The following is a 26,314-nucleotide window of genomic DNA, read 5'->3' as shown; positions in this document are numbered from 1 at the left end:
CCAGCAGGTGTGTAATTAGCTCTGAGTTTTTCTGTATTCCTTATAACTCACCTCTCTTCTTGTGACCTTTTCAGTCTGCAGACTCTTTAATCACTATTTTAGGCAAATGGTGAAGAGAATGACACGTGGAAACATGCAAAGAGTTTTTTTCTTGGGCTAACCTGGTTCTTAGATATGCATACTACTGTTTACTTAAAAACATTTTACGCAGCAAAGCTCAGATAGCTTAAGAGAATAAGAATATTAAAAAAGCTTTGTTTCTTTTGTCATATAATAAATAATAATATTTAGGTTTGATGGGTATAATAAGCATAATGACACTTCATTGTCACACTTCAGTAGGTCTCCACATAAGCAAGTGGCTTTAGTGGCATGTTAATGCCTCTGATCTTGACATAAGACGTCACCTCCAGAAATAAGCAAAATTAAGCAGTGAGATCAGTCAGGTTTTCCTTGATGCGAGGCACATTGGTCTCTTGTGCTATATATGTCTTGTAACAAGAAGTTTCTTTGGCACTGAAAGCACAGCACCACAAAGACAAAAGCTTTAAGCATTACTGTAAGTGTCGCAGACAGTAGGAGACATTGGCCTTATCATTAATTTTGCCCTTTAACACGAGTCACAGGAGAGCAAGACAGTGCCCTTTTTCCAATGCGTACATTGAACAGAGAAGGCCAATCAGTGAGCTTCTGACAGCACGCGTGTGCGGAATGTGGAGTGCAGGTGGTGGTGGTGATTGGGGGGTAGTGATTTACCTTGAAAGAACAACATGCTCCTGTGGAAAGACCACGCTTACAGATGCCATCTTAATGCTGCCATCTTACTGGTGCCGTCTTCTGGCATCTCTCATAGCACCTTCCACAAAAGCACAAAAGCATCTTGTCATGTCTCCATTTGTCCATGGTGCCTGCAAAAAATGCACAAGCTGTGTGAGAGGATCTTGAAGCCACAGAAATGAGAAAGCGCTATTGCACACTTACCACCTCCTGTAAAAAGGAATGGCCTTGCCTTGACGGCCACTGTGTTTTGTATTGACTGTTTTGGAAGTGTGGACCCTCTATTATCTGTTTCTGCCCCATTTCATTCAAGAGAGAAAAGCAAAGCCCGTATTGCAATTAGACCTCGGTGCCCACTTCCTGTGACATTATAGTAACTATAGTGATGACCATAAAACAAAGGGAGAGGTAGGGTTTAATCAGATGTGATGCAAATGACCTGAACATTCAGTGAACACCGACTTCCTCTTTTTCTCTCTATCTTGCACCACCAATACATACACCTGCACTTTTTTTACTTTCTCTCCCTCTGGGTCCTCCAGGACACACACACACACACACACACACACACACACACACACACACACAGACACTTTGCACACATGAAAGCACAATCACATTAACACATAATGGGAAAATATACACTACTAACCATTCACTTTAAGATGCTCTTGACTACCAAAACAGGTTTAATTTGCATTTCACCCCATGATTTAAATTTACACAACAGTTTAAATTATACTTAAATTAAATTGGCTATTAAATGCCTTAAAGTATTGCAGTTATCAAAAATACTTGTTTGGAACTTATCCTTGGTTGGAACTTAGACAAGGAATTCTGCCACTATTTATGAGAGTCTGAGTCTTATATAGGTATTTGATGGATACAGAAATGCATGTGCATGTAGCTAAACAAACAAACAAACAAAATCTACTGATATTTCTGAGGCAAAGCTGGGCTGAAGAATGGCATTGTTTAAGACCCAGAGCAAGAAGACTTGAGCATTATCACACAACTCTTCAACTCTATAATGCTCTATGGTTTGAAAGGTGCATTTGTAACCATTTTGCCACTTCATTTAATATGTAAGAGTACATTTAAAAGTGCCTGTACAATTAACTACAATGTATTAGTGTGCATAGAAATGATTTTAATAAGTAAATCTGTTTCCTTTTCCAAGCATAGTCACAAAAGTGCACATAATGTAATACCATGGTCTAAATAGACATTGGTAAAGGAAGTGTTTAACATTATATTTAAATGGAGGATGCTTGGCTTACAAGGCTTGTGTATAGACACAAATTTATACACCTAAAAGAGGGATAATGATACAAAATATAAATAAATTCCTGAAACAATCTCTCTGGCTGCTGAAGTTAAGACATGTATGTCTCTTCCATGCTCCTATGGCAAGCGGGGAGAGGAGAGGAGACTGCATTACATGCCCCACCTCAGCCCTACTGATGAATGCAGGTGGGAGCCAGTTAAGGCTGCGCTCTATCAGGTTAATGACCACTCTCTGCTTGATGAGCCCCAAAATGGAGCCTATCCCCTCTGGGCCTAGAGTAGTTCTTAAGGGCACCACGCTTTAAAGAAACTCAATCCTTTCCTCCACCAATAGTTTCATTTTTATGAGTTGTATTTTTGTCATTATAAGGCCTCTTTCTGTGCATTATTTATGTTTACATGTATTTGCACTAGTGCTTTATAAGATTTCTGCAATATATCATATGAGACGTGGTTTTTAACATGTTTTGGCAGGGTATAATAAAGATCATAAAATTCAGAATGGCAGGGACTTTGGTGAATGACATTGTTCTGAAATGTGATGGATTCAGATGCTTTCTGATTTGGTTTGAATTGATTTTCTTTGCGGTTCTCTCGGCTGGGAACTCCAAAGACCACAAGGGCACAGCTGCACCATGTGGGCACCCAGACACATGCATGTGTGCTCACACACATACACACACACGCACGCACACAGTAGTCTAGCCATCTCTCTCCACTGCACACAACAGACCCCTGTGGTATCCATGGCAACCCTCCAATGCTGACACTGTCTAACTGAAGATCGACTCTGGGCCCAGGGAGTATGCTATGAAAGGATATTGGACAAATAATGTCTGATACGTGAACGCACTGCGCTCAAAGACATCATGAAGCAGCTCCCAATTCAGAAATACAGCATCGAAGCACACTTATAAACATGTAGCAAAAAAAGTCTTAAAATACTACTCAGAAATATCACCAATACTAACAAGCAGTCCACCCTTACAGGGCCTATTTTGCACAAAAATAAAATAGATATTTTCTCACATACAAAAAGGTGGGAGTAATGCGGCACAGTTTTGTTACATGAGACAGCGCCATGAACAGAGATGTGTCCGTCTAATGCTCCACTGCTTCAGATTTAGTCACTAGACAAAATGTAGGCTTTATGTAAGACCCCTGCTACAAACGAGATACACTACTCCCCTCCAGAGGCCATCACCCATAACCCAGAGCTGTTATATAAGTTCCTGGCAGCAGACTGATGATATAGTGGGTTTCTTCCCTTTACCCCACAGGCTTATGCTCACTGGCTCCTGCTAACAGGGTTGTGCTATTGAGATGTGGTGTAACATTTCAGGAAATGAGGTATTCATGTAAAAAGGCTTTGAATAGTCTGTGTCTTTTGATAGTGCTTTTTTAATAGTGGTTTTTAATAAAGTAAAGCATATTTGCATGTAATAATAGACCAATATCAGTGTAAAAGTGGAAAGTTTGGAATAATGGTGGAACATTGGTTTTTGTGACATACATTCATATTTTTTATTATTCTTGCTGGTTTGCTAGATAAAAAATATGAGTTCTGACATCAAAAGAATAGTGCTAGACAAGAAACATAGATATGATCTCACCAATGACATCACAATTTAAATGATACAGTTTAGGATATTCGAAATGTTTCATTTATCAAAATGAAGGGAGCAGATAATGTTCTAATGTGCTTCTGTTGAGGGGGTCTAAAAATGAAACAGGAAGTGCCAAGTCACACTTAAATACCCTAGAGGGTTTGTTTGTGTGTGTGTGTGTGTGTGTGTGTGTGTGTGTGTGTGTGTTCACTCGTGTGCATGTAATATTATAATGTGATTTAATAATAACTTATTGATGTATAAATCATAGTCTTCACTCCTACATGTGTGTAATTTTGAATCTTTCTATAACCATATAGGTCATAAAAAGCTACAAGAAAAAAAAGGTTAACTTGTGAAATTGTTTCAGTACAGTAGTTTCACACTGCAACAACGGAACATATAATTATTCTATTACAATGCAGTTATTCACTTCGATAGCTTCGGTCACTTGGCACATAGCATTCAGGTGAACTAATTTTTTCTGCAACTCCAGTGCATCTTCCTTGACCTTCAGAAGCCATTTTGCATTCTTCCAAGGTCATTGTGAGCATTTGCCCTTGCTGGCAGATGGAGCAATAACATACTTCCCCAACAGCTCCTCTCCACAGGACATCTCCTCCTGCCAGAGCACAGCCTTAATACAGTCCAGCACCTCCTCCCTCTCACTACCCTGTATGCTACTCTGCAAGCTTTCATATACTGATGAAACATAATCAGTGTATCGGTCCCGTCCAAATTACAAAGATAAAGTGGGTGGGGGGACCTTCCAGGCAAATTAGATATTTATGTTGAACCTTTTCACGATGCTCTCATACAGGCCTAATGTAATATTTTTGGCATTAATAGAACATGGAAGTAAAGGTCACATGCATTCTGCGGCAGTGTGTTTGGCTCGGTGTCATGTCCTCCCTTTAGTCCTATTGACGTTATATATTCCGTGCACAAAAAATTCTAAATAAGGTTACAGTTCCTTCTACTGCAGTAAGTAATTGACGGCTTGACACTGGAAAACAAAAGCTCTATTCATGATCGCAAATTGAATTTAGTAATATCCACTAATGTCACTGCAGAAGCAAACACACACACACACACACACACACACACACACACACACACAGAAAGAGAGAGAGAATGCTCTTCAGGGTAATTACCTTCAATTTTATGCTATTCAGCTCTGTCAAACAGCCACAGCACAAAATACATCCCCAGAGAAATGAATCAATGCATAAATAGTGTTGCCCTCTGGTGCTTCCAGCTAATGTAGGTTATGGGGTTAGCATTAAAACATACTTTAAGCATATTCTGAACAGTTTTCTTTGCTAAGATACCTTACCTGATTTCTTTCCAGAAATTTCAATACAAGCTTTTCTAAGACACAATGAAACAAAAGTCATCAATCATCACACTGACAACTTCAAAACATCTGGACACTGCACAGAATACTTTTTTATTATTATTTACTCAGTTATTTAATTATCTTTTTTTTTTTTTTAAAGATAATTTTATTAAAAAGGCACCATGGGGCAGTGGTAGCTGAGATGTTAAGGTACTTAACTAGTAATCAGAATGTGTTGCCACTGTTGGGCCCCTTCAGTTACTTGAGTTGTATTCCGTCATAATTGTAAATTGCTTTAGATAAAAGTGTCAGTTAAATGTCATAAATGTAAATGTTAAATGGAATTGTATGTGACTACTTACACTGTTATACACTAGGCCTTGACATCTTGTCTTAAGATAAGGAATGAATATTTCAAGACACACCATCAGAATAAATGATTTCAGAATGATAGCATAATGTTTAAAAATGTAAAAATAAAGTAGTATATATAAAAGATAGTAAATAGTAAATGCTCGAGCTGAGTATTTCATAATATATACATACAACAGGTTTATTCAGCAAAAGAGCCATTATTTAAATGTAAGAGAATACTGTCAGCAACTATTTTGCTGACGGTATTCATATACCATATAAACCAAAGCAGGATCCAGCATTCAGTCCTTGAAATATAACTGCACTTTCCTCTTCAAGCACAGAAGAAGTCCATGTCCTTTACTCCCATGCAGAGTAAAAAGATAAGCACAGAACAATAAAACATGCCACTTTTTAAACTATGCATTTGTTCTGTGATGCCTATGGTGAATTGAGGAAAAGAAAACTCACAGCTGTGGGCATCTCAATGGTTTTCTTTTCAAAAATGTGTGTCTCATTTACATGGTTACTTGGAAAGTAGCCAATGATACCCATTTGATCTACATAGTGGTCACCATACACCTGCAAAAGAGAACTGTTATAGTACCTGAATTTTTTGAATACTGTTAAAAAAATAGAACAATGGGCGCATCTTCTACTTCAATACAGTGCAAATAATATTTTATGCAAAATGTTAAACCCAAATGTCTTGAGTATCTGAGTATGTCTTGACCAAAAAGACAAATGTTAGTTACAAACAAGTTTAAAAAGTTAGTTACAAAAGCAAGCTTTTTTCTTAGAGCCATACAAAACCTATTTTAAAAACTATTTTAACTGTTTAAGTTTTTCCCAGTTCTTCTTTTATATTATAAGGAAATTTAAGTATAAATGTATCAAATTATAACATGAGGCATAAAGAGAAATAAATCACAGAGCACAACCGAAATGCAAATTTTCAATGCAAGTTACTCACACTTCCCAACCAGAAGAGTCCAGTGCCCTCTACTGGCTTAAATTTGGAATAAACATAAATCATCTTGCCTTTCTTTAGGTTAATGAATCTGCAGTCAGAAGCAATGTAGTCCTCAAGAACTTTGGCCACTGATATAACATCTATAAAATATACACAGCATGAAGGTGTAAAGGTGTGCAAAGCATCACAGATTTTTACAGAAGCTAATCTTTAAATAAGGCATTTTTTTCATATGTAACATGAAAAGAAATCCTGGCAAAATATTGTCATAATAAACTCACATGAGCAGTATCTATCTGCACACATTTTTCTGTTGGCCAGTTTCTCCATGTGAATGGCATCTGTTGTCTGGTGCAGGCAACCGAAAGAAACAATAAGCAAAACCCTGTAGCCCAACTTACCCATTTTTCAGTGCGATACAGTATGAAATGACTACTTACTGCAACATTCCCCACTGAGCCTTCCATACAGAGACTGCAGAATAAACATTCAACAGGCAGCCAATAAGGTTGGAGCTTTGAAAATCCACATTCCAAACTTTAGGAATGGCAGCACTCTGTTTGCTGAGCTAATATTTTTCATTTCCTCTCCTCTGTATAATGCTCTCTTGTTAATATTAAATTATGATGTGTTTTTGGGCAAGCCAGTCACTGTGAACCTGCAATGTATGACAACTGTGATCCATCCTAAACTACACTGGGTTTGTGGTCATTTAGCAATTTTAAGATTTCGTCATTTTTTCATTTTATATATATATATATATATATATATATATATATATATATATATATATATATATATATATATATATATATATATATATATATATATAAATCTGAGATAAAAGTTTAAAATAAATGATACCACTTACTCTAAAGCACAGGATATCAAGAACATATGTTCAAAATAAAGATTTAGGATACTTCATTATTTACAGATTAAACTTTGGTATTTTTAGCAAACACTCTGCTTAAGTATCTGTCAAGCCTTGTGAGTTTGTACTGATTTACAATCAATGTTATTTTTTCTAACATGCTAATTTTACCTCATGTTATTATATTACCTCATATTATACTGCAAATACAGTGGACTGCAAATGTATGGGCACGCATAATTAAATATGAAGAAGAACACTTATAAAAACAGATAATGATAGAGATTAAGCAATCATATATGAGAATACCTTCTTTTTCTTTCTGTTTTCCTTTTTTATTTTAAAGTTTTGTTGTATATTAATTCTGAAAGAATCATAAGCATAAAATGATTTGCATCCTTCAAAATATATTTAAAAGCTTAATAGCTTTGTTAATATTTTTATTTATTTATATTAATTTAGTTACGTTTTGTCTTAAGGAACTAATTTGCATGCTTTAATTTTGTCTTTTTTTCCTGTGGAATAACAATTATGAAAAAATGCCCAGGAAATAATTTGGTCATCTACCCGCATGGAGATAGTTTTAAAAATCATAGAACTGGTACAAAAGATCTCACCTAAAAATGCCAAAAACCAAAGCAAGAATTTAACTGGATCAGAATTGATTAGTTGATTCACCAGGAACAGGGCACAAGGACATCTTAAGCATAGTGGCAACAAACAAACAAACTAACAAACAAATAAATAAATAAAGTGAAAGAACCAGAGGTTTGCAAGAAGCTATTGACAATGCACTTTTGACTGGTGTGCTTTCAGACAAAACATTTAGCCAAAAGAAACCCCATCAATAAGACTGATGTTGTGGGACATGCCTGAAAAGAGCACTAAACCTACTTGAAAATATGGTGGATGAATGTTGTTGCTGCTCTGGGGTCCTTCTGAAGCTAAATAGCATCATAACACTTTTAAAAAATAAAAAAAGAAATGACACATTCAAAAAATGACAAGAGCCACAGTGGTATTATGTGTATAGACATTTAATTTGGCAAAACGGTTTACCAAAACAGCATAAAAGGTACTAGCACGTTTTGGACAAAACCCTGGTTGCATCTACAAGATCTTCTCAGAAGGTGGACCTTTCATCATGACAGTGACCAAAGCCACATTTCAAATTGAATCAAAGAAAGGATTAACTTGTAAGAAAAAAAAGCTCCCTGCCTTCAACCCTATTGAAAACTTGTGTCATGAATTGAAAAAGGCCTTAAATAAGCAACCACCTAGAAGAACTAAAGAAAAAATGTTTTGTTTGCATATGTTTTATAAGCAATGGAATACAACACAGAATTTCACATTTGTGTATCTACCACACTAGCAAACCAAGCATCAAATAATACTCTCAATGTTATACTCAAATACTCAAAATGTTAGATATCAGGTAAGCCCAAGTGTATTAAAGTGTTTAATTTTAAAAGGGCTACATAAGAAAAAAATAAAAAATAAAAAATAATAATATATATATAAACACAAGATTGGGATATTGCTTGGATAAGTGCACTTCAAATGATAACTTTTATTTAGGTTTTATGTTACTTTGTGCATTCTTGACAAAAGGCCAGAAGTATGGTATACACTATTCGATTTTATTTAATCTTTTGGAAATTGTGTATTTGTATTTGTATTGTATTGTATTGTGTACATGTATTTAGCCCCCTAATGTATCATGTGAACATTGAAACTGACAAATTAGGCACACCAAAGGTGTTTTGTTCAGTAACCTTCAAATGGTAGCCTACAACAAACAAATTTATCCCATGTGTATTTTGTTCTGTAATACACTGGGCAATATTTGGGACAAAACATGATTTTAAATAAATGAATAATAAAAATATGAATCATAAAATTGAGGAAGTTGTAAACCACTTCTTAAACTAAATAGTTACTCAACAATTTTATTTACAATTTAAGGCAAACAAAATATGCTAGAACTAGTCCAGTTCAAGTGATTCATGTGACATTGCAGTGTAGTTGCAACATATGAAACCATAAATATTCAACATATCTGTTTAACGTGGTAGGTTTTGCAACCCTTCATGAATATTAAGTTAATGACGTAACTACTTCCGCAAACTTGAAAACGAAGCCGAGTTGTTTTCATTTTTAAGCAAGGTGATGTGTCCGATCGGCTGGTGCTCTTTATTATAGTCCATCCTATCTGTTATTTATTTATAGTGTAGGTGTGTAAACTACATGAGTGTGAATGAATCCGTTAAAACAAGTAAAAAAAAGTATAACGTTAGTTATTAGTCAGGACAGCAAACTAACTTGCCATTTTTCAGGGTCCTGAACAATAATGGATACGCGGGTGTCAGAGCTCTTTGGGACAGGTTCCGCTTTTAAATCAAGCGCTCAAGCAGTGGGGTCAGGTGCAAGTAACAGTACTGTAGTGACTTCAAAAAAAGCTTTCACGAAGAATGGCAAAAAGTCAAAGAGTCGTTCAGCCCGATTCCCCAAACCGAGCAATAACCCTCCATATCTACCCCCGGAGGTAAATTTAGTTCATTCTTCATACTCGTACTGGCAAGCGTTAGCTGTTGTTATTCTAGGTATAACCGCAGCACCCTTCAAAGCTATAGCTAATGAAAACTAGCCGGTTAGCTAAATCTTTCTGTACTAGCGTTAGCTGTCTATGGCTAGTTAACCTAGCTAACTAAGTAAGCTATCTCCAGGTGTCTGTCTCGCTAGCTAGCTGGGGTTGCTGGCTAATTTTAGATATCAGTTGTAACTTAGCTACCTGGTTAACTTGCGTTTACGTTACAAAATTGGTTCCTTTGTAGCTAGTCATTTGCTAATGCTGGTAAACGTGCTGGTAAGTCAAATGTTCTTCTTGCATTAATGATTTCATGACTAGCTGGGTTAGCTAGATTCGTATTTAAAACTGGACACGTATACAGTTCCCTTGGAACTTAGATTTCATTTTTGAGAATGAAAGGTCAACAAGTCATGTCATTTCAAAAAGTCGCTAGCTACCAATAAATCATAACCAACATTCCGTGAATTCCGTGATGCATCCAATATTGAGTACTGAGGCTTAATAAGTATCTTAGTAGCTCTGCAGCTTGCTAGATAGTTTATGTAAATATCATTACTGTAACAGCTGTGTTTGTAAATACCCCAGCCCCCGCCGCCGCACGCGCTTAATGGTCGATTCGTAGCTAACATTTTCCCTGGTTGTATTATGCATGAGTCTCAGACTATGTACGAAGTAAGATGTTTTTATGGCATCCATTAAAAAACAAACAGAAAAGAAAAATGCAACAAAATATGTTGCTCGCTGTAATAAGCAGTGAATAAAGTCATACTTAATAGGTATTGTCAGTGTATTTCAATTTAACCCGAATTAAACATAAATCATTATTTAATACGGTGTCTGAACTAACTGTCTAGACTTTTTTGTAGTTGCTTTTCATTGAGCATGTTAAGTGAGCCTATGTAGCTCATGTTTTTTCTCTTCAGCAGTTAAGGTCTATGTATTGTTGGTGAAAGTTTGTTGATAGTTTTAGTTAGAGGCAGTTACATACTTTGCAACACTGAAAACCAAACCGCAGTTATTGTGTCAGCACTATTCAGATATGGCTCTTTATTGTTTTCGTGGTTTCAGGTTGAAGAGGGAAATATAGAGTATAAGGTAAGCTTTTAGCAGTCTTAACATGTCTTTTCATGAGTGCCCATCATCCATCCTGCTAAAAATGTAAAGCTGTTCTCAAATATGGGTGCAGTTTAAGTGCTCTTATCCCCAAAACCTACAACAAATTTACTATGACTGTTTTATTGTTTTGGTGCAAATAAACAAATTGCCAACTTTGCCTATACTAATGTGCATTCAACCTTGCGTTAAAATTAAACTCCAGATTAAAGTTGTTGGCTATAAGATTGAAACCTGCTGTATTGTAACTGATAAATTCCTGGAAATGACAGCTCCTGACCTGACCATAGCTATAAAGTATAACAGTGGCATTACATTGTCATAAAAACAGAACTCCTAACAGACTTGTTTGTAATATGATGCCTCAGTGGATTAATCAGCTCTGTTTTTAGCACACAGCTGCTGTCCCTTTACATATAATGCAAAACACATTCTATCCATTACCTGTGCATTAAACTACACGTGTCCACAACACTCTACCCTGTAAAACACAGCCTGAGTGAACTCTGAGCTTTACTCTCAGCTGAGCATAGTCTCATATCCAAACTTCAGACCTGTGTAAAAAAGAACAAGTGTGTGTATTTTTATGGTATTGAACTCCAGTTTGGTTTTGGCCTAGCTCAAGCTGGTGAACCCCACACAGTATCGCTTTGAGCACTTAGCCACACAGATGAAATGGAGGCTGCAGGAGGGCAGAGGAGAGGCCGTGTACCAGATAGGGGTGGAAGACAACGGGCTTCTGGTTGGCTTGACTGAGGCAGAGATGAGAGCCTCACTCAGGACCCTCCACAGGATGGCTGAGAAGTATGGCTTATTTACAACTTTTTATATATATATATATATATATATATATATATATATATATATATATATATATATATATATATATATATATATTGTCCACTCTCTGTGGTGGTTCCTTAGGGTGGGTGCAGACATTACAGTTCTCAGAGAGAGGGAGGTGGATTATGACTCTGAAGAACCACGTAAAATCACAGAGGTGCTTGTCAGGAAAGTACCGGATGACCAGCAGGTGAGTGTTTCCATTGTCTGTTTTACAAGAAACCTTTGTATTTGTGGCTTCATGCCCATGTCAGAGTGAGCTGTGTTTCTGTAGCGTTGGCTCTGACCAGACAAGCGCACACTGACGTCTTTGTCTGGCTGTGTCCGTAGTTTCTGGACCTGCGGGTGGCTGTGTTGGGGAACGTGGACTCGGGGAAGTCCACCTTGCTCGGTGTGCTCACACAAGGCGAGCTGGACAACGGCAGGGGCAGAGCACGGCTCAACCTTTTCCGTCATCTCCATGAGATCCAGACAGGAAGAACCTCCAGTATCAGTTTCGAAATCCTGGGATTCAACAGCAAGGGAGAGGTGAGAGTGAACTCTCCACAGCTGTCCTGGTTTTCCCCTAATAAAAGCAGCCATGTTGCAGAATGTCAGTGTTAATGTCTACTCAACGTCAATGGTACAAATAGTGTTACAGTTCCTGTCTACATAAAATGGGGTGCTGCCACACATCATACTTCTTCACATTGTGACTTTAAACAAAAGTGTTCTTTTAAAATCGTCTCATTCTAAAATGATTATTTTATACAACTGTCGTAATTATTCAACAGTAGTAACAATAGCCTAGCAATCATTGAAAATGTTTGTCAGGCTCACTCTAATACAAAGGGAAAATAATCACTAACATTTGGTGAAATGCCCAAATTTCTTTTACATTGACAGAAATGAGTGAGTCCTCCTAGGGGCTCCTCTCATCATAAGCTACACTCACTGGTTGAATGCAGAACTGGCTAACTCTTTTATTTCAAAACCAGGAAGTGTCTTTTTTTTTTTTTTGGTTGAATTAAGCATGGCTTGCCATCATCCCACAAGAGGACTTTATTTAGGTAAATCTCACTGTTATTTATAGCCTTTGTGATTTTGATAGCAGTGACTGTCTCATACCCACCCACAGGTGGTGAATTACAGTGATTCCCGGACAGCAGAAGAGATCTGTGAGAGTGCCTCGAAAATGATCACCTTTATCGACCTGGCCGGCCACCATAAATACCTGAAGACTACCATTTTTGGCCTCACAAGCTATTGTCCTGATTTTGCTATGCTGGTAGTCAGTGCGAACACAGGCATTGGTAAGTCCATGTCTCACCATGATTTCCACAGGTCTGATGTTTGTTTAGAGGATAGCAGAGCAGATGCAGGATTTATGACCCAACTACAGCTAAATCTGTGTTAATGTGACTCCGTCAAGAACAGGCTCTGAAAGTGTTGGATTGTGTTCATCCTTTTATTGTGCAGTAAGATAAGTTTTCATGGGGCTTCTCATGCCCATATAGCTTATGTAATAAGAGATATCACATGTTCCTCTTGTCCCCAATCCCCTAAAATACTACAGCTGACTGGTGAGAGTCAGAGACTGGGGGCCTGGGCAGTGGTGTGAAGTGGAGAGGTGGGAGTAATGTTCAGTAACCTGAGCCTTGCCATTGCTAGTGGTGACTTGAAAGATAAGACAGAACTGCAAATGAATGGAGCTTGGTGGATTGTTCTGAGTCGTCAGATTTGAACAGTCGTCACATCTGTTTGACCTCTCACATTCTCACATTAAGCTATAAAAGGTCATTTAATGGTAAAATTGACTGGTAACCAGTTTACAAATGTTAACATGCAGGTTTATTTAATCACATTGCTTTAAAAGACAAATTAAAACACCTTATTCCCCTTTCCCACTGCCTTTTGCCCAACGAATGTTCCACCAACTGTCAAATGCAGTCTGAAAATCATTGTCTGCTTAAAATGAAATTTAAGCAGATATCTGTGACTTCAAAACATCTGTCCATTAAATACTACATTTTATAAATAATATATTTTACTCTGTGAAAATGCTAATACAGTTATTCTCTTGATCTATTTTGTAGTTATTCTTGTGTAAGGCAAAAACACCCCAGTACTTAAACTCAGGATGCTAAGGCTCCGTTTTATGGCAGGCAGTCTGTCGGTAATAGGAGAGGTTATTTAGGTAAGTGGGTTTGGTGCCGGCTCTGTATCCAAGAGTCTTAAGGAGCACCAACAAGGCACTTGCAACCTGATACGCTGTCTCATGCATTCTGCAACCACTGACTTGGCCGTCACTATGCAGTGTCTGAGGAAGGAGCTGCTGTGCCGCTCCCTCATGGACACAACCCTGAAAACCACAGACGCAGCCAGGCACTCATGAATCATTAACATGAATGTGCGGGCATGTGGCACACGCAAACCGCTTTTGTCCTTGTCATGAAGGTTAGAGGTGACCTGCTGTGTTTGTTTTTTCGAGCCATCTATGCGGAAACCAACTGATTGACTTTGGATGGGAGGAGCTAATTCTAAAGAATGTAAGCCATAAGAGGGCTCGGTGCTTGCTGTGCATATATGCATTGCCATCAAAGGGTCAAGTTGTTGCCTTCTGGCAAGAGTGTTCCACCAGGCTAGGGCTGCAAAAATATGGACCAATATCACAGGTATATAACACTGGTATATAACACAATAACGCTGCTATGTATTGCTAGTGCATTATATCTTGCACTGTTTGTACTTTTGATCATAACAAAACAATTTGTACTTTTGATCATATGAATGTCTTTATTCATTAGCAGATCCACCATGCTAATGAATCACATTCTTCACTTATTCATATAACACTTAACAATACTCATTCACATTCATCAAACTATCTGCTGGAACATTTGAAGCTGGTCAAGATGCACACTACACAAAAGAATATTTTATGGTATGTTAGAGGTCTCATTATTCATACTGAGGATTCCTGCAGTATTGGTAATGCAAAGGACAGCATATGGTGCAGTACTGCACACACTCATACATGGGTTAAGACAACTATGGGACACCTGCCCTGTTGAGTTCTGAACTTTAAACACTTAGGAACTGGAGTTTTAGGTTATTCTGTTTCTTTTTAATGATTAAATGCTGTGTGTTACAATACATGACATACTGATGCTGGTTTGTGATGTCAACATTTGTGGCTCAGTGTCCCAGGCACTTGTTAAAAGGAAGTATACAGGCGACTGCCCTGAAATTCCATTTAGCTTTATCTCTTCAAATTGAACAGGCAGAAATCGTTTCTAAATACAATTCTGAAATAAGTTAATTGTTACTAAACTATGAGTGTACACCTCTTGAGCATTCTGTCTGTATGGACTATACCCTACATTCTAGAAACAATGCTAGTCTGGAAGCTGTGTTCAGCCTAGAAGTGTGCGCAGGTAATTCTATGCTAAATTAAGCCTTTCAAATATTTTAAATTGCTCTTTATTTTTTTAATCATGTCCTGCTACTTGCACGGCATAGCCATGTGTTCATGAGTTGTGGGAAAGGAGAATCATGCACTGGCAGAAGAGGAAAATTCACTCTGGTCGCAGATATTAGTACAGATGGCCAAATGTTTTGAAGTGATTCAGAAATTTTAAAGCCAAGTTATAAAAGTTTCAGAATTACTGAAGATATGGATATTTTAACAGCTTAATTTTTTTAAATTAACTCCTCTGTATCCATACAACTGTGTCATGGACAGATGTCTATATAACTGTCCTATCATCATACACTAATGCCGTCAAAGTTAGTGACTTGCCCCACTGACCTCTGAATATTTCACTGACTCATAATGTGTAAGGTAAAGTAACAATTATCCAGACAAACCCAAGACAACAGAAATTGTTACATTTTTTACCCCTCATTCACCATGATTTATTCTTGTTTGCAATCTCTGAGTTTGCAGAGATGCACATTGAGATCTTTACATGTTCCCACCCATAGCCGTTTGGAGTCTAATTTCATGGTCTGGCTGTCTTGTCCTTTTCAGTGGGCACCACACGGGAGCACCTGGGTCTGGCCATGGCCCTCAAAGTGCCCATCTTCATCATGGTCAGCAAGGTGGACCTGTGCACCAAAGCTACGGTGGAGCGCACCATGCGGCAGCTGGAGCGCATCCTCAAGCAGCCCGGCTGCAATAAAGTCCCTCTGGTGGTGGCTAGCACAGACGATGCCGTCACTGCTGCCCAGCAGTTCACCCAGTCACCCAGGTACCTTCCAGCTTTAAGAACTACCGCAAAGCCCCACACCAACAATAGCCCCAGGTTAGCTGTGTGGCCACTAGAGGTATACTGGGAATGGGGCTTGGAATAACTTAACCATTGTCTGTACTGGCTGTTTTTAAATCTTGCTAACATGAACCCAGTTTATTTTTTTAAAGGATAAGGAAGGTAATTTAAGTTTACTGTGTATGTTCCTTACTGTTCTTCATCCTGTGTCTCATCTTTAAACATCCTTCCCCTTGTTTGTTGGTCTGTTTAGCGTCACGCCAATCTTCACATTTTCCAGCGTATCAGGGGAGAACCTGGAGCTGCTGAAGGTGTTCCTGAACATCCTGCCTCCCCTCAGTAACAGCAAAGAGCAGGAGGAGCTCATGCAGCAACTCACTGAGTTCCAGGTTCATAATGGACATAGATCTGCAAAGCATAATTCTGTTACAGTCTTGTTTCTTTTTTTGGTTTCGCATTATTTTAAGGAATGCATTGCCCAAAAACTGATAGAGTTGCTTGCTGATAATAAATTAAAAGTTAATGGATGTTATGGAAGTAAATGGAATGGATGCAAATACAATTTGGTAACTGATCTCTATTTTCTGTTGACCTTGTTGATATTTTTGGGTGAAGTGTTACTGAAGCTGTTGTATTGCTAGTGCACAATGCCCTTATGTCATAGATAAAAATTATTAAGAATATGAATGATTTTGTACTATGTGCCAGACCCTTGTGAGATAAACACAATGGTCATTCAATGATCCTTTAGGTTGATGAGATTTACACAGTGCCTGATGTTGGGACAGTGGTCGGTGGAACTCTTTATAGGTAAAACGTTCACAACCATGTTGACTCATAAAAAATGTGCCAAGATTTTTAAAATTAGTTTCCAAATTCCCCTTGCTACTTGTGTGCAGTGGTATCTGCAGAGAGGGGGACCCGCTAGTGGTGGGGCCCACAGATGATGGCCTGTTCCGGGAACTGACCGTATGCAGCATCCAGAGGAATCGCTCTGCATGCAGGGTGCTCCGGGCAGGGCAGGCAGCCACACTGGCCCTGGGCGAATTTGACCGCTCATTACTACGAAAGGTTTGTGCTTATGTGTATGGTGTGGTCTGCCTGGGGATGTATTGCTGAAAGAGGCTCAAGAGTGTTCTGTGATGGACCTTGTCCTGCAGGGTATGGTGATGGTGAGCCCAGAGATGAACCCCACTATCTGCTGGCTGTTTGAGGCTGAGATTGTCCTGCTCTTCCATGCCAAGACATTTCACAAGGGCTTCCAGGTGACCGTACATGTGGGGAATGTGAGACAGACTGCCACAGTGGAGGCTCTGCAGGGAAAGGTGAGTCTTCAGTTGGGCTGAGCTGTCCATACATGTCATTTAGATGCATGATGGAGGAACTCAGAAAGCACAGTTTTAGCTCCTGGTCTCTTTCTCCCAGGAAGAGCTGCGCACGGGTGAAAAAGCAGTGGTAAGATTCAAGTTCATCAAGCATCCAGAGTACCTCAAAGTAGGTGCTAAGCTGCTCTTCAGACATGGAGTTACCAAAGGCATCGGTCAAGTCACCAAACTTCAGCCCTTGTCACAGTACGAACACCACACCTAGAGCCAGAGTCTGCCTCTCTTCTAGCTCAGAGGACATAGGCACAGCCAAATGCAGCAACCCTACTATCACCACCAAATTCCTTACTTGTAACACTCCCAATCACAAACCCATAATGTTCCTCACTTTCTTTTTCTCTCTCCTTCACAAAATCTTTCTTCCACTAACCTTAAAACCTTTTAAAGGACAGTTTTAATTTGAAACAGCAGTCTGGTTTACAGGCTTTTTATTTTGAAGTGTAGCAGTAGACTGGAGTTGAGATACTGTTTACAAATGCTCTGGTCATCATGTTGAGGTCTGTTGTGAGGTTGGGGGAGGGGGGGGGGGTTAAAATGTTATTTTTGGTGTCCTTCTAAATATGGTTGAACATGTCTATCCTTATAGATCAATAAAGGAGAAGTTCATCCATCAGTTAATGTAGCTAACATCAGTAACTAGCAGTGAGTAAAAGCTAAACAGTGAGTAAACGCTAAAGATGTCAACTGCCATAATTCTTTCCATTGGTAGTCCCATATGCAGGCATTGGCTAAACTCCTGATTCAGGATTCTGACTCTGACTCTCTAACTCCTGATTAGCTGCTTCCACAAAGAGTTTACACCCATTTGCTGCAAAGCAAAACACAAGACGTATGAGTGATGTTCTGAATATGTTCAGTCAATATGTAGTTAAAGGTGCTTAATAGAAGACACACTCACCAAGATGAGTTGGCTGTCTTGGGTGGCCATCTTGGGTGGCCAACTTTCACCAGTATATACATAAAACAGAAGAAATTGTCCATCCAGCTGTCCATTTTTTCATTGATTAATGTGTTTTGATTAATGTGTTTACAAGCCAAAAAAATGTTTAAGTGCAGGTGAATGGTGTTTAAGTATGTTCATGGCAGCTACGGTGGTGACAGAGTTACCATCTTATAAACCAGCTCTGTCAGACTAAATGCCAGAACCGTTAATGTAAGCCCCAAACCTATCAATTGCTATATAAATATATAGATGATTAAATGTTTTCTCAGATTTTGTAAAGAGTCACTTTAATGTTGTGGCAGTCTCAGGTTTTATGGAGTTGAATTTTTGGGCTCTGTGAAATGCCATGAAGGTAGCAGAATTGAGATATTGCCTTACCATTATGTGGTTCTATGTCTCTCTCTATTGCTGGATATCAGTTACTTTTGACAAGATCACTGGCTTAACCTGTTTATAGTAATGCTTATAAATCATCATATAACTAGATAAATGTTTCTTGCCTCAAGTGCTTTGGTTGCTCAGGAAATCTCTCATGCTCCAAGAATGTATACCACATCCCCCTTTGCCCTAGAACAGAAGAATTTGTTGTTGACTTGCACAGCTTTGAAGGGTGAAAATCTGGGTCTCGCTTTAAGGTGTATGCCTCCACTGTTCTTTGACTGATTATGCAAAGTGGATTTTAGGCCACAAAGAAGCCTCTTCTGTTTCATGTTTTCCTTAGCTGATGTCAGCGGTAAAGTGAGGGCTTACTGTTGCAGCTCTTTCAGAACTTGATTTGGTGCTACATCTTTGATATAAGGAGGACAAATGGGGTCAACACATTTGTTTCTTAAACCCTAAGACTTTGTCTCTCATAGGAGCTGTGGTGGGAGCCAGTTTATGCATGTCTACTTCTTTACTCACCACCAAATTAGAACATGTTAAGCGATGTTCACCTTTAGTTCTTACTATGATGTTGTTCTGTGTGTTTTATGTGCAATTTTAGAGGAAATAGAAACAAATGTATTTAACCCAAAAAAAAAACATTTAAAGTAGAAATGTATAATAGGAAATGTAGATTTATCACAAACAATGTTTTTGCTTTACAAATTTGTAGTGGTTTCCAATTTTATTCAGACACCTATTTTTGATTTGCATCTCATTTATATAAATATGTGTCACTTTTCTGGCTTCAAATGCTGGAAGGGTTTTTCCAAATTATTTTAAAATATTTTAGGATTTTAGCTTTATTTTTAGTGAATTTGTGTATAAATCAGTTTGTATAATGTGGTGTAAATAAAATCTTTATTATGGTTTATTCCCTTAATGCAGTTGTATTAATTTGTTGTAAAACCTAAACCCTAGAAATACCTGGGCGTTGACTTGTCTGCATGGCAAACAGGAAAAAAGTTAAATGATGAAATTGTTGTTAAATGATGTTAAAGTTAAATGATGTAAGAGGTTGCAATTGCATTAAAAATGTCAAGACTTCTCCCTGTTCTTTTCCAATGACAATGCACAGTCGCTGTTGTTACTACTGTAGTGTCCATTGTTGGCCAAAGCAGGATGGGCCCCCTTTGAGTCTTGGTTCCTTTCAAGGTTTCTTCCTCGTGCTCTAGGGAGTTTTTCCTTGCCACTGGCTTGTTCACTGGTGGCTTTGACTCCGACATATGTAAAGCTACTTTGTGACAACAGCTGTTGTAGAAAGCACTATATAAATAAATTTGACTTGGCTTCTGTCTGACATAATTGCAAAAAATAATCTCAGTCTCAATATACAAATAAACTGTGAGCACACCAGATCATGTCTGAAGACAAATAAGCAACATATATTTTTTTACCCACTCACAATTTCTCCCATTTTTGTCTCTGGGAACAGGACAGGATTTTATTTGTCCAGTTTTTCATAAAGGTCATAAAGGAGATAGGTCAACAAGTGCATTTTAAACCCTTTAAAGGTCGCAGAATGAATAGCAAGTAGTTGCTAAGTGTTTAATAAAAGTCAGAATGGGTCATTTTTTTTACCCACAAGCCAACAGGAGGGTTAATGACTGACTATTTCTGTGTGAGATTAGCCATAATGCCTCAACACAGCAGTAAGCCAGAGAGGAAATATCCCCCACACTTTTCTTAGCATGCAATGGCTCTGCCCTTGTGGGCTTACTGAGAAGTGAAAGCAAAATGGAAATGCACTGTCAAGTACATTCTGCCAAGAAATAAACACAGTAAGTCAGGAAATGTAATTATAAACACATTTGAATTTTGCCATATTAGAGAGTGAAAAAGAATATGGTGAATGTCATTTCAAATAGAATTTTAACATTATTGTATAATCACATGGAAAATATCCATGAGGTCAGTACTAGTGTATGAAATGACATGAAAATGGCATTATTTAATAATAAAAATTGTCACATGAATATATAAAAAAAGATTTTTGAAAGGACATTTAAATTCAAATATACTGTGGCATCTGTCACTGGAATGGAGCCAGTAGTGATAGTGAAAATTAGCTAACCAAGGACTTCCAGAATACTGTGTGCCTCTCTGTATACTGTGTTTAGTTAAAGAAACAATAAGTTATTTTCTTAACGCATCTTTTTCACATTATTAAACATACGGACATTAGCCATTATAACCATTATACTGACAGGTAGTGGCCTGAATGTTTCAGAGATTCTGACTTTAAACTTGGCTGCTTCCATGTGGGGGACCCCGTTAATAAATTGGATAATTTGAAGACTACAAAAACATTTTGATTCCTCATCTCATGTGAGTTGCACTTTACAGAAAATACTATAAATATTCATAACTATTGCTATTTTTGGTGGTAAAAATTACTTTGCTCCTTTAAGTTAAATATTTTGTTCTGAATAGATTGTGTGCATTTCTTTTTTTTTAAAACTGCCATATGTAGTTCTTTAGTTACCCTCCCCCTATTTTCCCCCAATTAGTCCAGTTCCTTTTTACTTGTTTGTTTTGAGTCTAAAGGCTTTGCTTGTAATAAAAAAAGCTATTTTATGCAGAAAATGACTTTCTCTGGTTGTGCTTCTGTGCCATTGCTAGAATATGTATAATTGCCGTTTTACTTATTTTATTTTCATTTTGTTTGCTTACACATCCTGACCTCCATACTTTGGTCATTTTATTCATCTAACAGTGACTTCTGTGCCATGTGAGCATGTTTTCAAAAGCTGGTGACAAAGCAGAGCAAATTGCTTTCTAAATAATCATGTTTAGACCTAAACCTATTATCTGCATTTTTGTATTTTAAAACTTACACCCACATATTGGAACAAGTCATATCAACTTATAAACTGCATAAACCACGCAAAACTGCAGGACTTTGATTCTTTATATATTTTATTAGATGCATGAACCCAATTTTCTTACAAAAAACCAAGTACATTGGTACCAAGTACACAAATAAATCAATTTTATTGTTGCATCCTGTTTAATCTGTGCTCTCTCCCTGACATGACTAAAATAAATGTTATTTTTTTAAATCCGATGTCATAGTAGAATGTTACTGCTTTAAAAGCCTTGTTTTGCCTATCTTACCAGTAATAATATAATACCCTATCAGTGACGCAAAAATAGAGCACAAATGAATAATTATTATTAAAATCATTTTCTAGCTTGGAATATCTTGGGAGTTTTGCACATCAAAGAAAAAAAAAATCTGTCAGCTAAATAGCCTGACACTATGCCTGTTTAAGAATATTCAAACTCTTGCCTATTTAGAAGAACCAGTAAAAACACTACACAATGTGGCAATTTTAAAAAATTATCTGATATGGTACATGCTACATAATAAAGTTAGATCATTTGGATTAAAATATTAAGTCTTCTTGAAGAAGGAATCCAGAGTGGCAGTGCTCTCCATTGCTCTGGCTTTCTTTGCCTGCGGTCCAACCTGGGCTTTGGACCTGCCCTTTCCACGTGAAGACTTTGGGGTCCCAGCCCTGAGAGGGCCAGTGTTGGAGAATGAAGATGAGAATGAGGAGAAGGAGTTCTGTAGGTCAAGGGCAAAGTGATAGTCCATATGTTCCGGCATTTCCCACATTAACACTTTCTGTCCACACCGCTCACAGGTGCAATGGTCATCTCCAGCATGCTCAGAATCTGAGTGTTCCAGATGACCAATGTGTGTGAAGAGCTCTGTATTAAGTTTCTCACCTTCAGTAAATGAAGGGGATGATGCACCTGTAGAGTTCGGCAGTGTCCTCTCAACCTGATGTAAGCCTGAGTCTACAGGCCATTCTTTTACCCGAGCTGCCTGTTCACTGCTTGGGACCCCGTTTGGAACTGACTGTTTCTTCTCCCAAATCTTCTTTTTGAAAAAAGAAGAAATTGCAGTGCTAGGCCGTGCTGCAGCTATCGGAGGAGATGGACCAGCAGTAGACTGAGAAGAGATGCTCTGAGATGTGGGCACCAAAGGATGACTAGAAGATACGAAGTCATTAAGTTCTTCTTCCCTCACATTTTCCTCTGCCTCTCTTTTTTTCTTTTCAGCAGCTTTTTGGAAAAGGGTCTGGATTGGCCCTGGTTTCTTGGATGTCAATTCTGCTTTGGAAGGCAGCTGAGAGGAGGCCTGAAGAGACTGTGTGAATGCCACATCACTGCTAAGGAAACTGACAATTCCTCCTGATGGGGCTTCACTGAACTTGCTGACAGACAATTGAAGACAGGTAAGCGCAGGACACCTATGAAGCCAAATAATTAAGATAATTAAGCTGCATAGTTTAGTTGACCTGAATAGGTTTGTTGACCTTGGCCAAATCATCTTGTGCAGAACACAGTTTTACAATAAGTAGACACTGCCATAAATCAAACTACAATCAATAACTGCCATCTTGGCGCTCAATGATTGAAGACTCTCAATTATACCACTTGCTGTTATCATATATTATTGAGAGCATGAACATTTCCAAGTGCAGATTTCTTTTAAAAGGTAATTAGGGACAACTTGAAAATCACTCACCATGCCTCCTGGTGGCTGCCTGCAATATTAAGGCTCTTGATGATGGCAAAGCTGTCGTTGGTGATTTTGGAGGCCTCATAGCGTACTAAAGCACAGCAGCGGGAAAAACTGCTCGGTCTTTTATCCCCGGCCTGACGGACACCTACGGTCAGGAGCTTTGCCACTCGACCATTCTACAGTTAGGAACAAAGATTTCCTCATAACAGGAGATAGTAGAGAGACAACGGCTATTACAGTGAAACACTTAACCAGTAACGTTCTCTTACCATCTCTCGATCCTTATTCAGCCTCTCCTCTAGCTCAAGGGCAAGCTGGTGGAGCCAGTGCTGAACCTAATTGAAGAGAGGTGGGAAAATGAAAAAAAGAATAAGAGTTCATGGGACTAGAGAGAGCACCGCATGATAAACAATTGTACCTGTGCATGACATGAAGCAATTACCTTGCTTTTTGTATCCAGTGCTGTCTTTCCTGAGAAGTTCTTGCTACAGCCAATGGATTTGGGAAGCTGCCTTGGCTTTACTGGCTCAAACTCGATCCCTCGGCACAAGTCATACAGCCACTGTCTGAAGAAGGGGGAAACAACTGATTTAAAAACCTCCACAAGGGAATTCAGAGTTGTCATTTGATTCAACACATGAAGATTATCAATCATCTGATGAGCTAAAGATGTGTTGACAGAGAACACTAAACTGTGCAGTGCCATGGCTCTACATAATCTGACAACACAGTGTCACATTGCTAAGTTGTTCTCTTAAGTTTTATTTTTAGATACCAGTATCTTACAGTAAGTACAAATTAACAACTATTATTTGAATTATTTTAAAGAATTACTTTAATGATCAAGTACTGCTTTGTAAACAAGCTATTAAAGCATTTCCTACCCTTACATCTTACCCAGTCTTTTCTCCAAAGTGCTCCTCCAGCTGGGCCCGTGTGAACTTTGTGAGCTCTCCCATATTCTCCACCCCTAGAGTTTCCGTAATGGAGGCTCCCAGCTTTCCTCCCAGGTTTCGTCTGAAAGATAACCCCATAGATGGCTCCATTACACTCTGTAACTGCATTCAACCACCTGGGCATATATGGGAAGATGCTTACATTTTACTGATGGGAAGAGTCCTAAAGAGTTCAGGTATTGATGCCAGAGGCAGGATCGTCTGGCGATTAGGTTTGTTGAGGCCACATGCAAGTTTCGCCAATACCTGCAATAAAAGCTGTTTCCTTTAAAACTACAGGCAAAAAGGAATTTGGAGTGATTGACAGAATGGAAAGGTAAGGCCTTCTGAGTGCATGCTTGCATCCAGCAGGTGGAGCAGTTACCTTGTTATGAGAAATGCCAGCAGAACAGTGGAAACCTGTGTGCTCCTTCACAGCGGCCCTCATTTCCTCCACAATGAGTGCTCCCATGGTCAAACAGAGCTCTGCATAGCCTGCACATCCAATCTCCGGGCAGGGCAAGGAGTCCAACCACTGCTGCAGACCCTGAGACCTCCGTTCCTCTGTGTGTACATACAGATAAAGAAAGTATCATTGAACTCTCAGCAATTGCAATTTGCTTTGGATTCAGGAGAATTTAGTCCACAGTGAGTACAGTCATTATTGTTTACATGACATAGTGAATACACCTTTATCCGCTACCACATCTTCAGTTTGAGCCAGTTCTGTAGTGTTCAGAAGGGGAAAGCCTTGGACATAGGTGGTTTTCAGAAAGTGAGGTTCAATTCGTGCTGTTGTCAGATCTTTCAATTTCTTCTCTACACTGGCAGTAAGGTCCATGTAGGCTTCATCGATACTGGCTCTCTCAACGACTGCAAAGCGGGACATTACCTCAATCACCTCCACACTGGCTTCCCTGTAACTGTCCACAAAAAGACAACTTTGAGCATGGTGATAAGACATAACATGCTGAAGAATTCAAACTCGTGTTTTATTAGGCTGAGAAACCTTGTGTTCTTACCGAGTAAGATCAGCCTTCCCATGAGACTCTCTGACTCTTGCCACTTGAAGGTCTGGGCATATTTTTTTGGCGTCGTCTGCCCACATATTTCTTGTGACACCGTGGGCCCTGGCCTCGTAACTGACGGCTATGATACTGATAAAAAATAAATAAAAACAACAACAACTCAATGTGACGGTACTATCCTGAGTCATGGTGAAATAATAAAAAGTGTGACATGTGGCGATCGTCTCACCCTCCTCCTTTCCAGGTCTTGTATTGGGCAACAACGCATGGTTTGTTCTTCAACTCAGGGTTAATTCGTTGTTCCACCTGCACGTAAAAGCAGTCCATATCCACCAAAGCTACAACTCTCTCCTTCCCGAAATCCATTATGCAGATCAGTCAGGAATTAAAGGCTGAATATACAGCAGCAAGCAGTTCGTTAACGCTAGATTGCTAGCTAACTCTGAAACCATACGAATTCTTCACCTACATCTCTGCGCTTGCATTGTCAGTTGGAAAAGAAAATGTGTACAAAAGTTAGCTAGGTTAGCTATCTAGATAGGTTAGCATGCTACGCAGCGTTATCTAGATTTCACTGTTAGGGGAGAACAAAAAAGTACAGACATTCACTTTCCTGGCGCCATGTTTGTAACTAATATAGCTAGCGACGTAGTACAATACAAACTATTTAATTCAATAAAATAGCTGAACTATTTTAATGTGGCTAGCTAGATCATTTTCTAAAAACCCGCCTAATTTCTAGTTCCTCCATGGGTTCAGACAAGAAAAGAGAACGTGCAAACCTACGCCATCTGCTGGTGGTTGAGGTTCAATTTGAGTTCACGATTCATTTCGTCATATAGAAATTTTTGAAGATTAAAATCTCGCTCTCTCTCAAACACACACAAACCAGTTCAAACACATATCACAGAAGGGCATTTCCTTTTCGTAAATTGCGTAAATTCTGTTATATATATAAATGCTGTAGGTTTGGATGATTGCGACGCGAATGTCAATGTTTTAGTTCAATTGGATTTTAATAATCTAAAATCATTAACATTTTAAAATTTAATAATG

The 26,314-nt window shown here is 38.5% G+C and overlaps 3 protein-coding genes across 5 annotated transcripts; 1 reads left to right on the top strand and 2 right to left on the bottom strand.

Moving 5' to 3' along the window:
* Positions 1-5,698: 5,698 nt before the first annotated feature.
* LOC113585554 (otoraplin) lies at positions 5,699-6,742 on the bottom strand. Its single transcript, XM_027023114.2, has 4 exons — positions 6,619-6,742; positions 6,338-6,477; positions 5,836-5,946; positions 5,699-5,722 (listed from the first exon to the last, which is right to left on the bottom strand). Exons 1-4 carry the CDS (start codon positions 6,740-6,742, stop codon positions 5,699-5,701), a joined length of 399 nt encoding a protein of 132 aa, XP_026878915.2.
* A 2,623-nt stretch (positions 6,743-9,365) lies between these two features.
* On the top strand, positions 9,366-18,260 carry gtpbp2a (GTP binding protein 2a). Of its 3 annotated transcripts, none has more exons than XM_035531783.1 (12): positions 9,366-9,756; positions 10,870-10,896; positions 11,534-11,718; positions 11,839-11,947; positions 12,088-12,285; positions 12,875-13,049; positions 15,770-15,989; positions 16,261-16,396; positions 16,759-16,817; positions 16,907-17,078; positions 17,168-17,332; positions 17,433-18,260. In XM_035531783.1, the coding sequence occupies exons 1-12, from the start codon at positions 9,562-9,564 to the stop codon at positions 17,595-17,597; spliced, it is 1,806 nt and encodes a 601-aa protein (XP_035387676.1). In that variant the 5' UTR covers positions 9,366-9,561; the 3' UTR covers positions 17,598-18,260. The 3 variants fall into 3 exon arrangements, with proteins under 3 accessions (XP_035387676.1, XP_035387677.1, XP_035387678.1); XM_035531784.1 differs by having other exon boundaries at positions 17,437-17,552; XM_035531785.1 differs by lacking the exon at positions 9,366-9,756 and adding an exon at positions 9,801-10,077.
* Positions 18,261-21,659: 3,399 nt separating this feature from the next.
* polh (polymerase (DNA directed), eta) lies at positions 21,660-26,021 on the bottom strand. Its single transcript, XM_027022728.2, has 10 exons — positions 25,488-26,021; positions 25,253-25,387; positions 24,921-25,153; positions 24,616-24,794; positions 24,394-24,497; positions 24,193-24,312; positions 23,738-23,861; positions 23,565-23,630; positions 23,299-23,471; positions 21,660-23,020 (listed from the first exon to the last, which is right to left on the bottom strand). Exons 1-10 carry the CDS (start codon positions 25,622-25,624, stop codon positions 22,156-22,158), a joined length of 2,136 nt encoding a protein of 711 aa, XP_026878529.2. The 5' UTR covers positions 25,625-26,021; the 3' UTR covers positions 21,660-22,155.
* Positions 26,022-26,314: the final 293 nt, after the last annotated feature.

This window comes from Electrophorus electricus, chromosome 11 (genome assembly GCF_013358815.1).
Source record: "Electrophorus electricus isolate fEleEle1 chromosome 11, fEleEle1.pri, whole genome shotgun sequence".
Taxonomy (NCBI): domain Eukaryota; kingdom Metazoa; phylum Chordata; class Actinopteri; order Gymnotiformes; family Gymnotidae; genus Electrophorus; species Electrophorus electricus.
This window is presented reverse-complemented; position numbering and strand designations above follow the sequence as displayed.

Coding starts and splice junctions, on each gene's coding strand:
- LOC113585554 (XM_027023114.2), bottom strand. CDS start 6,742: ATGGGTAAGTTGGGCTACAGGGTTTTGCTTATTGTTTCTTTCGGTTGC. Junction 6,478..6,618: donor TGCAGATAGATACTGCTCAT/GTGAGTTTATTA, acceptor TATATTTTATAG/ATGTTATATCAGTGGCCAAA. Junction 5,947..6,337: donor GACTCTTCTGGTTGGGAAGT/GTGAGTAACTTG, acceptor TCTCTTTTGCAG/GTGTATGGTGACCACTATGT.
- gtpbp2a (XM_035531783.1), top strand. CDS start 9,562: ATGGATACGCGGGTGTCAGAGCTCTTTGGGACAGGTTCCGCTTTTAAA. Junction 9,757..10,869: donor CTCCATATCTACCCCCGGAG/GTAAATTTAGTT, acceptor TCGTGGTTTCAG/GTTGAAGAGGGAAATATAGA. Junction 11,719..11,838: donor CTCCACAGGATGGCTGAGAA/GTATGGCTTATT, acceptor GTGGTTCCTTAG/GGTGGGTGCAGACATTACAG.
- polh (XM_027022728.2), bottom strand. CDS start 25,624: ATGGATTTCGGGAAGGAGAGAGTTGTAGCTTTGGTGGATATGGACTGC. Junction 25,154..25,252: donor GGGAAGGCTGATCTTACTCG/GTAAGAACACAA, acceptor TTTTGTGGACAG/TTACAGGGAAGCCAGTGTGG. Junction 24,795..24,920: donor AGATGTGGTAGCGGATAAAG/GTGTATTCACTA, acceptor ATGTACACACAG/AGGAACGGAGGTCTCAGGGT.